Below are 13,396 nucleotides of genomic sequence, written 5' to 3' on the forward strand. Positions count from 1 at the left end.
ATGAGATTTACATAGTGTATACTTTCAGATAGTGAAATAACTCCAGCCGCATCCAATGAAAGAAGACTCTTTACTACCTCTCGAGAAGTTAGTTGATAAGTTAATAAAAAATGTAGTAGTATAAAATGTGATACATACAACATTCTCTAATATTATGTGTATCTCAATTTGTTTATTGCGGAGTATTTGATTCATAATAAAGTGAGCATTTAATTTATCAATGTAATTCAATCATAATTAATATTTACGGATTTAATTAATTTATGATACTAAGAAAACAATACTCGAATACGTTTACCTCAATAAAGTAATATGAGCGGGAAAATGATAACAAGAGAAGGATGATCCGTTAAAGATCAATTGCGTATATTGCTTTCTTTATGCCTCTTATTAAGGATACGTTGTTTGCTTTGTACGTAGGCATAAGCATAATCATCTCTCACTAGTTTTGAAGAATTTAAGTTGGCTCACCCTTCTCATAAATAACGGAGTTTTATATTACAAGAGTTGACTTATATACAGTTATAATCTAATATACAATTTATCAATCAATAATTTTTGTCCATGCTATCTAAAATGCATATTCTTGAACATGTATAGTTAAATCCCCTAATGAATGAGGGTGAAATTAAACCAAAATGTGAATAAAGAAATCTTAGCAGAGTGGCAAACTGGCAAGCTTTCTTTTTGTTCTGAGGGAAAGTCTGGGCTGGCTTTGCAGTAGCAATGCAGTGTAGACCAAGAAAAACAAATTAAAGGGTTACCCCTACACACTACACTCCAGTTGTTAATGTTGAGGAGGGAATAGTACAGCCAGCCACTCGCATATATAGAAAACTCACACCCACACACACACTGACTCTTCTCTATTACACATCCAGCCATTTGGTCTATTCCCTTAACTACCCATTCTTCTCTCTCTCTCTCTCTCTCTATTTCCTCTTTCTTTCTGTCATCAGTCTTCTCTATTGGCTTCTCTCTCTCTCTTGGTGCAGTTGCAGCATCACTTTCTGGTCCCTAGCCTTGCTCTTCAGGCCACTTCTGTGAAAAACTTCTTGGCTAACTGTTTTTTCCAGCCCCAATCACACATTTTTTCCCTTTTTGGCTCTTTTGTGTTTTGGGCCTCCTGGCAAGTGTTTGGGGGGATAGTTTTCTATGGATGCTGCTAATTCTGTGGAGGATTGCTGTGTCAAAGTGGCAGTTCATATTAGGCCACTCATTGGAGATGAGAAGCTCCAGGGTTGTAAAGATTGTGTTACACTGGTCCCTGGGAAGCCTCAGGTGCTCTCTCTGCCCATAATGTGTTTCTGTGTCTTGCATTTTTGGGCTGAATCCCTGGGTGTTGTTGAGGATGCTTTTTCTTCATCTATCCTTTCACCATTCATGGTTTCCTGGAGATCTAGATCTTATCATGCTGCTAAAGCTCTCAAAGATTCTAGCTTTTTTGCTTAGGAGTTTGCAACTTCTGCATTTCTGGGTCTGGGGGCTGTGTTTAAATGATCTGAAAAATTTTCACTAAATTTACTAACTTTATGTTATTCTCTAGGACCACATTTGATAAAAGTAAAGAAATTTAGAAATGGAGTTTAGTGAATTTCTTAACATATATTAGTATTGTGATATGCCTCCCTGGGAGAGGCTTAAGATATCAGATATAATCAATGGAGTAGTCCTCTAAAGAGGCATATATGGCTTTAATTTTTGATTGCTTGGGTCTGAGTTTGTCTGTAAAAGGAAACAAGAAAATAGAGTTTTGAGAATGTTCTGGTTTTTACCAAGTGGCCTAGTTGGCATATTTGCTGCCTATTAATTGTTTTCTCCAATTTAGATCTGCAACAGGCTTCTCTGCTTAGTAGTAAGTACAAATGAAATAATGAAATTCACTTCACCAAAAAGAAAAAAAAAAAAATCCTGAGCTAATGTCATGCATACTGAATTGCACACCTGATTTATGATTCCTCCTTTACCAGTTGAATAGGTTCTGAATGCCTTAAAAAATTGGAATCCTAAATATGCATGATTCTCTTAATATGAAGATTGAAGAGAACATTTTCCGGGTTGCTTATAGTGCTAAGTCCTTTTATTCTATATATTTCTCTCTATTTTTGCTCGGTGAGTGCAAATGTAAGTACTTTCTGGAACCAACTAATTTGTGTGAACGCAAACTTTATGGCATTTTCAAGTTATGCATAAGTTTGCCAAGTAGGATGCTTTGTTGAGCTGCCTGAAAGCTAGTTGGAAATCGTGTGGAAGCTTAATGAAAATCTGAATTTTGTAATTAAGAGTAATTATTGAGAGTTTTCCTTCGAGACATTTATAGCTCGATGGACGTCTTGATAGTTTAAGTTGATTGACTATAACATTACTATAAACTATTATTTCTTGGGACTGTTGTGTACTGATTGTGGTTTTGGTGCAGGTGGTAATTGGCTCACATTCCTTTACTTTTGATCATGTTTATGGGAGCACCGGCTCTCCTTCGTCTTCCATGTATGAAGAATGTGTTGCTCCTCTCGTTGATGGCTTGTTCCAAGGCTATAATGCAACTGTTCTAGCCTATGGTCAGGTATAACTTTACGTTAATGAAGATCGCTTGTATTTGTGGAAGTGTTTTAGCAGATGTCTGTCCTCTGTGTTTTGTTATCTTGCAAATTGACATTTAAGCATAACACAGACGGGTTCGGGGAAGACATACACCATGGGTACCAGTTTCAAAGACGGATACCAAACGGGACTTATTCCCCAAGTAATGAATTCTTTATTCAGCAAAATTGAAACTTTGAAGCACCAAACGGAATTCCAACTGCACGTATCCTTCATTGAGGTTTAGGCTTGTCCCTTTCCTTTGTATTTGTCATGAACCGTAAGGCTTATTGTTTTAACGTTATATTATAGTGATATTCTTCATAGTTTATTAACCGGCAGGTGTGCAATCCAACATTTCTTGTGTGCAGATACATAAAGAAGAAGTACGAGATTTGCTGGACCCCAGTTCTATTAATAAAGCAGAGGCTGCAAATGGACATGTTGGCAAGGTAACCATCCCTGGGAAGCCACCAATACAAATTCGTGAAACATCGAATGGTGTTATTACTTTAGCGGGGTCCACTGAATGCAGTGTCACGACTTTGAAAGAAATGGCTGATTGCTTGGAGCAAGGATCACTATGCAGGGCAACGGGCAGTACAAACATGAACAATCAGTCGAGGTTAATTAATTAGTTACCTTCTTAGTTTTCTTCATCTATATTTTGGTCGTACATGGAAAGTCCCTCCTTCTAATTGACCGGGATGGCTTTACTGATGTCATATTTGCTTCTTGCTTATCATTTCCACATTTTGCTATCAGTTTTCTAAGAAAGATGTCTTCGATCTACTGTTTCTTTTAACTAATATCAATTTTTCAATAGTCACATTGTTGACATTTTCTTATTTCTTTCCCTTTACAGTCGCTCTCATGCCATTTTTACCATTACAATGGAGCAAATGCAAAAGCTGAGCCCAATAGTTTCCAATGATGCAAATAATAATGACTGCATGACTGAAGAATATCTTTGTGCCAAGTTGCATTTGGTGGACCTTGCTGGATCAGAACGTGCCAAAAGAACAGGATCTGACGGTCTCCGTTTTAAAGAAGGTTGGCGAAACTTTTCCCTATGTAATTATCTCTCTCTTTGATTTGGTCATTGCAAAATTATTGAGATGATATTTGTTAACAGGAGTTCACATTAACAAGGGACTTCTTGCCCTTGGAAACGTTATCAGTGCACTTGGGGATGAGAAAAAGCGGAGAGAAGGTGTTCATGTTCCATATCGGGATAGTAAACTCACTAGGTTATTGCAGGTTTGACATGGTTTTTTGGTTAAACTTTATACAGATAGGTTGCATTGTTTTGTTCTTTTCGTGTCTCAAGCCAAGATATTGTAGGACTGACGAATATTTTATATCCTCAAAAAATACTGAATGCCATTTAAACATTATCTTCTCCGTGATTTTTCTTCTGTTCTCTCTTAGGCTCTTTTCTGTTCAGTTTGGCTTCTTACCTATTATATTTTGTAGAGTTGTTCTCTGGTAACACAGACCTCATACTTAGAACACATTTATCAAATTTATCATTTAATCATCACTAGAAAAGCAAAAATGAGCAATGTTTAAAAAGTTAATCTCAAACTTGCTTGAAATTCTTTATCGATTAATATTTCATAATCAAAGTTTTTTGGGAATTGGCAGGATTCACTTGGTGGAAACAGTAAAACGGTCATGATAGGTATTTCCAGTGCATATATCTTATTTTTTTAATTTACGGATAAATTTTCTTGAAATTATGTTTAAGAAAATTATTATTGATAATATCCATATTTTTTTTTTGTTTATAATTTTTGTTTGTCCTTCTCCAAGATACTGTAAACATATTGCCTCTAGGAACTAGTGGACTACTTTCCATTTGTTTAAATTTATTTTCAATGCGTGTCTCTTTTACAGCATGCATTAGCCCAGCTGATATAAATGCTGAAGAAACTCTTAACACTTTGAAGTATGCAAATCGAGCTCGGAATATCCAGAACAAGCCAGTTGTAAGTATTTAACCCAATCGTCCATTTTTAGTTTAGCTCTCCTTCATACTCTTATAAAGTTACAGAGAGGGTAATGAATGCTGGATTCCAGTATGCGTTTCTTGATTGAGTTCTGTAAATAGCTTCTTTTTTTTACTCGTTATCCAGGTTAACAGAGATCCAGTATCCAATGAGATGTTGAAAATGCGCCAACAGCTAGAGTATTTACAGGCAGAGCTTTGTGCCCGAGGAGGAGCTGCTTCGTCTGGTGAAATTCAGGTACATAAATTTGTTTACACCATAACGTTTAAGTATGCTCGTATGTGTAGTATTCATACTGAACGTTTAAACTTGGGGAAAGGTCTTAATTTATAAATGCTTGTGCAGGCACTTAAAGATAAGATTGCTTGGCTTGAAACTACTAATGAAGAGCTAAGTAGAGAATTACATGAATACCGGAGCAAATGTGCTGCCCCTCAACCATGTGGTATAGACACTAAAGTATGTCTCGAACCATTGTGTGTCCATGAATCTCAAGTTTTAAGAAACTAGGAGTTTTTGCCAGGGCCATCCCGTTCTAAATCACCGATCTTTATTTTTAGGTTCGTGGTACCTTTCCAGTAAAAAGTGAAGGGCTTAAAAGGGGTTTGCAAAGTATGGAGTCATCTGATTATCCAATGACTGAGAATGGTATGATATTTCCAATCTATTTTCCAATTAATAAAACCGTTAGCTATTCATTAATCTGTTTTTAGAAACTCTAGCAGGCGATCTTGGAGACATGGATGAAGAAGCAGCAAAAGAGTGGGAACACACTCTTCTGCAAGATTCTATGGGCAAAGAATTAAATGAGTTAAACAGACGGTTGGAACAAAAAGAGGTATCTTTGAAATTTGAATTTCTAATTGCATTTGTCTTCATATTGTTAAGAGTCCACAATTGAAAATTAAGAGAGAAACATATGGGTTTATAAGGCCACGAGTTAGACTAGCTAATTGATTGGATTCAGTCTTTTAGTGTGGTTTGGCCCATGTGCATTATAGCCTAGTTGAGTGACATCTCCACTGATATAATGTATGTATCTTTGTGTGCAAACTTTAAAGTCCGAGATGAAGCTTTATGGAGGGTTTGACACAACGGCTCTTAAACACCATTTTGGAAAAAAGATACTGGAACTTGAAGAGGAGAAAAGAGCTGTGCAGGTTGTACTGAAACTATAGACATATATATACATGCATTTTGCCGTGGTTTGTGGGACTGATCTTCCTTCTTCATCTTTCTTGTTAACACAGCAAGATAGAGATCGCTTGTTAGCTGAAGTCGAAAACCTTTCTGCTAATTCTGATGGACAAGCACAGAAGTTGCAAGATATCCATTCCCAGAAACTTAAAGCTCTTGAATCACAGGTAGATTACCATTATCTTATAGGGCATGTAGTAGATTACGGGTAACTATATTTATGGTAATACTGCATAGACTTGTCTTGTGTAAAATAATTTTGAAACCGAAGGGCACTAAGATATCCCGCAATTATATTATAAGGTAGCAAAAGAAACTCCCTCTTAGGATGGAGAAACGGATTAGATTTTTGCATTTTCTCGACTGAAAGAATGCTTGTATTATGTTTATTCCAGATACAAGACCTTAAGAAGAAACAAGAGAGCCAGGTTCAACTTTTAAAGCAGAAACAAAAGAGCGATGAAGCAGCAAAAAAATTACAGGATGAAATACAATCCATCAAGGCACAGAAGGTGGGATTGCAATTTAGTTTCTCCTATCCAACGAGAAATCTCTCGAGTAAATGAATATGACACTTCTTATATCTGCTGTCCTAGGTCCAATTGCAACACAAGATTAAACAAGAAGCTGAACAATTCCGTCAATGGAAGGCATCTCGAGAAAAGGAATTGTTGCAGGTAGCATATGCGTTGCTTTTTACATCATCCTTCTACTTATTATTGTATTACCCCAAATTATAATTCTTCAATATATATTTCCTTTAGTTAACTAACAATAGGAGCATATTGTTTTGTATTTAGCTAGCTCTTTACTAAGGCAGAAGAGCGACATTTGATTTTATGGGTTTACTAATTTGTAATGTGTACCTCATCCATTGAAATATTGAATATGTATTTCTTTTACTTGCAGCTAAGGAAGGAGGGAAGAAGGAATGAATATGAGAGGCATAAACTGCTAGCTCTGAATCAACGCCAGAAAATGGTGATAATTTCCTTCCCTTTGTATATATGCACTTTTATTAGTTCATATGATTAGAAACTCTGGACAGTAAATCTGATATAAGTAGATAATTGGTCTCTTTGGCGAAAATCAGAACAGCATAATTTTTTAACATTTACTTGTAACTTGTGGAGCATGGTCATATAATATGACATTCAATCATGAAGATATTGTGTCGCATGAAAGTTTTGACCTTTACATAGCATACAAATGACAGGAACTCTTGGTAACTAAATTCCTGAATGGTATCATTTATTTCATGTCTAAACAAATGTATTTCAGGTTCTTCAAAGAAAGACAGAGGAGGCTGCAATGGCTACCAAGAGGCTGAAAGAATTGCTTGAAGCACGAAAATCTTCAGCTCGGGAAAACTCAGGTTTGCCTTCCTTTGAGTTTTACATTAATTCCTTTTATCAGCGACAAATTATTTCTTACTGACCAGTGTTACATTACATCTCACATCAAAATACTTCGTAATTTATTCCTTTCCATGACAATGAAAAAAAGTTATCAAGTATTAGCTAGTTAAAGAAAAATGGTTCATTTGAACGAACTTTATTTTATTCATTGCTTTCTTCTTGTTGCTTATGTTTCCTTTTTTCTTTTTTATCTTTTTATTTCGATAATACAGTGAGTAACAATGGAAATGTAGCAAATGGACAGGTAACACAATATCTACTTTTTCTCTATTATTTTTTTATGTTCAAACCTACGACTTCTGAGTATTATACTACTACGGTTTGATCTCAGAGCAATGAGAAGTCCTTACAGCGTTGGCTTGACAATGAACTTGAAGTAATGGTCAATGTTCATGAAGTTCGTTACGAGTATGAGAAGCAGAGCCAAGTGTATGTAACCTAAATTAACTTGGGTGATATAAATTCTTTTCTTTTTTTTTATTATTGTTGTTCTGGTTTACACATTTTTATTTGCTTTGGCTCATTCCAGGAGAGCTGCATTGGCTGAGGAACTAGCTGTTTTGAGACAAGTTGATGAATTTGCCTTGAAAGGGCTTAGCCCTCCGAGAGGAAAAAATGGTTTCTCGAGGTGTGGAGACTAGTCTTATTTCAGCTTTATTATAACAGATTTGACTTTTATCCGAGATTCCTTATGCAAATCTATATCTTTAAACTGTTTTATTGCTTATGTTCAGAGCATCTTCAATGTCTCCAAATGCCAGAATGGCAAGGATTGCTTCTCTCGAGAACATGCTAGGCATTTCATCGAACTCTCTAGTTGCAATGGCCTCACAGCTCTCGGAAGCAGAAGAGCGAGAGCGTGCCTTCAGCAACCGTGGCCGCTGGAACCAACTACGCTCGATGGGCGATGCGAAAAACTTGCTTCAATATATGTTCAACTCTCTAGCAGATGCAAGGTATCTCCTGGCTCAATTAAACTTTTCATCGTCGTTTCTTTCCTTCCTGTCAAAACTATTCTTCTATTTTGCAGTAGCTTTTGGCAACTCATGTTTGATTTTAAAAATGCTCTTGCTTTATGTGCTGTCGATAGGTGCCAACTTTGGGAGAAGGAACTTGAAACTAAGGAGATGAAAGAGCAGATGAAAGAACTTATCAGTGTATTACAAGAGAGTGAAATTCGAAGAAAGGACATCGAGAAGGAGCTGAAGATGAGAGACCAAACTGTTGCTATTGCGTTGGCAACTTCAGCTTCGGTAGGATTTTATATGCTTTGTGTTGTATTTGACAGCAATTTTTTTTTGTCAGACCACGAGGTGTCCTGAACAGGCCTTAACTGAAGGAGGCACCTTTAAGCCCGTATACCGGACCGGCCCAATTAAGGGGCAAAGTGCTGGCCAGATTGATTTTTCCATACAAGAGGGAGTTCAAATTCCCGACCTCTCTTAAGGGACGAGAGTGCACAGCCACTCACGCCAACCAAGCTGGTTATTTGACAGCAATCTTTAGTCTTTCTGTTTAATTATAATGTCGCTGGTATGGCAGGGGAACTCAAACAAGCACTTAGCCGATGAAATGAGCAGTCCCTTGTCTCCAATACCCGTGCCTGCACAGAAACAGCTCAAATACACACCCGGGATTGCTAATGCTTCAACCAGAGAATCAGCAGCCTTTGTAGATCAAGCACGGAAGGTTGATCTTACACTTTATGGCATATTTTATGCCTTTTTTTTTTTTTTTTTTCTTGTGGCGCCTTTTTCTGGTTTTACCTCTTATCATCCCAAGGTCCTTACGCTATACTTTTGGAAATAGCAGATGGTGCCAATGGCAATGGGACAGTTATCGATGAAGAAATTAGCGATTGTAGGGCAAGGCGGGAAGCTTTGGAGGTGGAAGAGAAGTCATCACCAGTGGCTATTACAGTTTAAATGGAAATGGCAGAAGCCTTGGAGACTCTCTGAATGGATCAGACACAGCGATGAAACAATCATGCGGACAAAGCCTTATGGGCATTCCCTACCTAATATCTCAGCTAGAAATGGTCATTAGCAAGAGTGCGAGGAATGTAAATTCCCCATTTGACATCTGTTCACCCGATACATGGTAAAGGAAGTGCTCCGAAATAAGAGAAGGTAAAAGATCAAAACTTTTAAGCCTTTTTATCACGCTCACTGCCCTAATAATGCAAGCATGCCATCTCCATTGACAGCTTAGTTTAACCATTTTGCTATTGACTATTATTATTCAATGCCTAGCTTCGTGCCCCTTCTTCACTCACACTGACACATATTATCTTCTCGAAAAGCCTATGATGATGGTGGGTTTGGTAATCTGCAGGTTGCGTTTTAGTCAGTGGAAGCAGCAGGGGGAGTTTGTTTCAGCTGTAATGGAAGAACCGTATTTTAGGGGACGAGAATTTTTGGTCTTAGATAATCATCAAAACATCTTGTGAATATGTTGTGTTGCTGCTTCATAGAGTCACCAGAGTAATCAAACAACTGCACATGAGATCTAGATAAAAGGATTTGAAATGTCTGATTGACTGATAAGAAGGAAATGACAGATGGTGTGTATAGATTTTGGTTTTTTTTTTTTTTTAAAAAAAAGTATGATAATAGGATATTCTTAGGTAACAGCAATGTCAAGAGGCTATTTTTTTCCCTCTATTTTCATTCTTTTGATTTGTTTTTGGTAACAATTTGTGTATAGTGTGTAAGCACAGTATTGGTTTTAGTAAAAATAAGAAAATGAGTTCTGAAGTGTTCTCTGCAGATGCAACTATTTTTCTTTACTGGCTCTTTGTTATGCATATAGTGCTATGAGTTAAACTGAAATATAATACAACACTGTTACAAGATTTTGCTCAAGGAAAAGATAATAAAAGACTCATTTCATGGAACATAAGGTTCCAAGTTCAACTGCTTATGGGAACTGTCTATTGACCTTCTTGATTTAAACTGATCAATTCTGGGCAACTTAAACTGGTTTTCACAAGTGAGTTTCGCCCAAAATATACATGCGAACTTTCCAGTTTATCAAAAGAAATAAAATATTTTAAAAAGAAAACAAAAAAGTCTAGATGTGACATAGGTGCACAAAGGTATAAAGTCAATTATGGATCAGACAATTCTTCTAAGATAGCTTTTAGAAAGAAAAAACTAGTATTGAAAGTCAATCACTAAGAACTACATGCCATTATTCACACTAACTTGGGGACACAACCTTAATTCAGATTTTATAAACACCACAATGAGTAATGTTCTTCTCTCCTGTGGGAGTTAACCAGACCCCCACACTGTAGGCAGATGAAACTACTTCCATCAGACAGTGCATCCAGCATAACTTGTTTTCGACCGCTCTCCGTTAGTATTGAAGTTCCATGTAACTCAATTTCAGTAGGGTGGTCCATCTTGTTACTTTCGGAGGGGCCAGGTCTGGGGGGTATGGCCTCGGCAATGGCACACTCAGCAAACAACGATGCCAGTTCGTCTGCAGCTGCACTTGCCTGCACTTTGTTACTGTACAGTTGGCGGGCACGACTAAGCACTTGACATACAGCCTCCTCCCCACCTCTAGTTCTCATTGCCATCACCACCTGTTAAACAGACAGGTTTTGTGTCACTGCTAAGCCATAATTTATAGTGAGAACAAAGAAAGGCAGAGCAGAACCTTTATGATGCGTTGTATTTCATGAAAAACTATTTGTTAATGCCAGTGTAAGTAATCAAAATGTCCAGGATAAGAGTCAAACAGGCCTTCCAACTTGCATGGAAAAAACAATCAAGCCCTTGAACTCCAAGAAGCTCCAAATTAACACTTGAACTTGTAAAAAAAAAAATGCAATTAAGTCTTTTTAGCAAGTTACCTCAAAGTTAAACTAGTATGGAGTAATTGCTAACTTGGCATATTACATGGTGCTAACATGGATTCTTTTGAATATATAACCTAAAAATAAATTTATAAAAAGATGGAAATCTAAGGTAGGCAACCACGGAGATCATCTTCTTCAAGTGTTCAGTTTCATCACCTCCTTTAAATGTTTAATCTCATGACTGGCTTTTTCAAAAAAAAAAAAAAAATACTGTAACAATTTCTCCTTTTTCAGAGGATGAGAAAATTTTTCTCCTTGTCTCCAACCTGGAGACTGGAGACAATGATGAGGAGAAAAACTTCTCTTCTTCGTCTCCTTGTCTCCAGATCTGGAGAAGAGGAGTACTCCTCTCGATTGTCTCCAGAGATGGGCAAAAGTAGCCAAGTCGATGGCTCCTTTTGCCCAGATCTGGGACGACGGCCATGGCTGCCTTTTTTTTTTTTTCTTCATTTGAAAAAATAAATTCTACAGTAATCTGCTCTTGTTGTTTTCCCCCAAATGTAAAAATATTAGTTGGTTAGATTAATTTGACAAATGGATGCCACATCAGCATTAAACTTATACATGGATGACACATCAACACTTTTTAATGGGTTACCTAATCTGCTAAAAAGACCTAATTTAAATTTTTTACAAGTTTGGGTGTTAAATTTGGAGCTTTTTGAAGTTCTAAGGGGTTAATTGTTGTTTCTGTATAAGTTGAAGGGTCTATTTGAGTATTTGACCCTTATCTCAAATGTCTATAACTAGGTTGTCTAGGTACCCAATCTGTAACCGCCCACACCACTCACTCCCTTTCTTTTTTTTTTTCCTTTGGGGATGAAAAGTTGACCGGTTTAAAACCTTATAAACCCAACGCAACACATTAACCTCATAGTTCCCGTATTTTTTAACGATGAAGAAATACTCACAGAATTACTTAAAGCAATTAGGATCCAAGATAAAGGTCAGATTGCGATTCACAAGGTAATGACTGAACAAGTTATGCCATAATGAACAGATTATTTCTTTCTCTAAAAGCTCAGTGTAGTAAATGCCTCAATGGGGTTTGGAAAGTTTTGGATCACATTTAAAGCTCAAATTATCCAAGTCTAAATTAATACATTTCTGCAATTCTGCTACCAATTTTCCACGTGTCATTCCTTTAATCGTTTAAATCAATGAAGTCCTAATACTCCCCTCTTGACCACCTTTACATTAAAATTAGTGTTCCATAACTCCCTCTGCTCCATTTTAATCAATATAACTTGTCTGGTCATAATGACAAAAGGAACTATTCAATGGAGAGATGGCTGCCTAAATTTTATCGTTCATATGAGAGTCTAACAGTGAAAGCGGGATGAAGAAAGTCCCTATTCCCTCGCTTAAATTTCCAATCATTTTGTTGATCATCTTCATTGTTTCCTCAATCCACTCCATGATCGTGATTTAGACAACAAATACAAAGCACATAGGTAGCAGTTTTTATTTCATAATGTTTGCAAACAATCCAGTTGTTTTTAGTTTTGAGTTTTCGTTACTATCCATAAATCAATTGTTTTTACTTAAACTGCATAGAGCCTCACCATGAAGCCATTAACACCTTACCAATTACAATTAACTGTAAGGTTTCCTTCCATCATTTATTTATAACCTAAAGGATCAATTATTGGGTGAGTATGCCAAATGTGATCCTTGTAGCTAAAACTTATTTCCTAGGTTTTCTACACTACAGAGCTCATATACCTATAAAACTCATCTTCATGGTGAAGAAAGTTGCTATCTTTGCTAGTTTCCAGCAAATGTACTTTGGGCTTAACAAAAAGAAATCCATCAATTTGACATTCGTAAAAGAATTAAAAGAGGAAAATTCAAAATCAAAATTAGAACTTGATAATGAAAATGAGAAGAGAAAAATGTACCGCTTGGAGGGCTTGTGAAGGCTTGTTTTGATCGATAAGTTGGCGAGCCATTGCGAGCAAATTTCTCACAGCCTCCTCGTGGTCTGAATTGGACGGCATCCCTTGCGGTGGAGGAGAAGGTTGCGCCGCCGTGTGCTCCGCCTCCATCATGTCAGCATCCGAAACATCCATGGCATTTCACTCTCCGGTGCGAAATTCTCCGACGAAAAGATGTGTTTTATCGACGATGCCACTACAAGATTATCGCAAAAAGAATAAAATAAAAAACGAATTTCTTTAGAGATCTAATTGCTTCTTTCTAGCAATTTCTTCTCCCGACGTCTATCTCACCTTCGCTCTTCACCCAATTCTCAGTCCCCGGTCGAGTGCTCCCTGGTGGACCGGTGGTTATCGGAACATGGTGGAATCCTTCATCGT

At 37.0% G+C, this 13,396-nt stretch overlaps 2 protein-coding genes across 6 annotated transcripts; one reads left to right on the top strand and one right to left on the bottom strand.

Moving 5' to 3' along the window:
* The first annotated feature begins 859 nt into the window (after positions 1-859).
* On the top strand, positions 860-9,978 carry LOC116021863 (kinesin-like protein KIN-4A). Of its 4 annotated transcripts, none has more exons than XM_031262363.1 (26): positions 860-1,281; positions 2,420-2,566; positions 2,675-2,824; positions 2,955-3,208; positions 3,449-3,636; positions 3,719-3,843; positions 4,231-4,267; positions 4,483-4,574; positions 4,722-4,832; positions 4,941-5,054; positions 5,156-5,243; positions 5,309-5,433; positions 5,657-5,755; positions 5,846-5,959; positions 6,188-6,304; positions 6,389-6,469; positions 6,702-6,773; positions 7,074-7,167; positions 7,423-7,454; positions 7,542-7,639; positions 7,740-7,838; positions 7,945-8,166; positions 8,301-8,463; positions 8,753-8,899; positions 9,020-9,339; positions 9,545-9,978. In XM_031262363.1, exons 1-25 carry the CDS (start codon positions 1,156-1,158, stop codon positions 9,254-9,256), a joined length of 3,132 nt encoding a protein of 1,043 aa, XP_031118223.1. In that variant the 5' UTR covers positions 860-1,155; the 3' UTR covers positions 9,257-9,339; positions 9,545-9,978. The 4 variants fall into 4 exon arrangements, with proteins under 4 accessions (XP_031118223.1, XP_031118225.1, XP_031118226.1 ...); XM_031262365.1 differs by having other exon boundaries at positions 5,318-5,433; XM_031262366.1 differs by having other exon boundaries at positions 5,321-5,433.
* Positions 9,979-10,162: 184 nt separating this feature from the next.
* Positions 10,163-13,365, bottom strand: LOC116021865. Of its 2 annotated transcripts, XM_031262369.1 has the most exons (3): positions 13,310-13,365; positions 12,980-13,211; positions 10,163-10,802 (listed from the first exon to the last, which is right to left on the bottom strand). In XM_031262369.1, exons 2-3 carry the CDS (start codon positions 13,148-13,150, stop codon positions 10,443-10,445), a joined length of 531 nt encoding a protein of 176 aa, XP_031118229.1. In that variant the 5' UTR covers positions 13,151-13,211; positions 13,310-13,365; the 3' UTR covers positions 10,163-10,442. The 2 variants fall into 2 exon arrangements, with proteins under 2 accessions (XP_031118229.1, XP_031118227.1); XM_031262367.1 differs by having other exon boundaries at positions 12,980-13,346.
* Positions 13,366-13,396: the final 31 nt, after the last annotated feature.

Source organism: Ipomoea triloba, chromosome 6 (assembly GCF_003576645.1).
Source record: "Ipomoea triloba cultivar NCNSP0323 chromosome 6, ASM357664v1".
Lineage (NCBI taxonomy): Eukaryota > Viridiplantae > Streptophyta > Magnoliopsida > Solanales > Convolvulaceae > Ipomoea > Ipomoea triloba.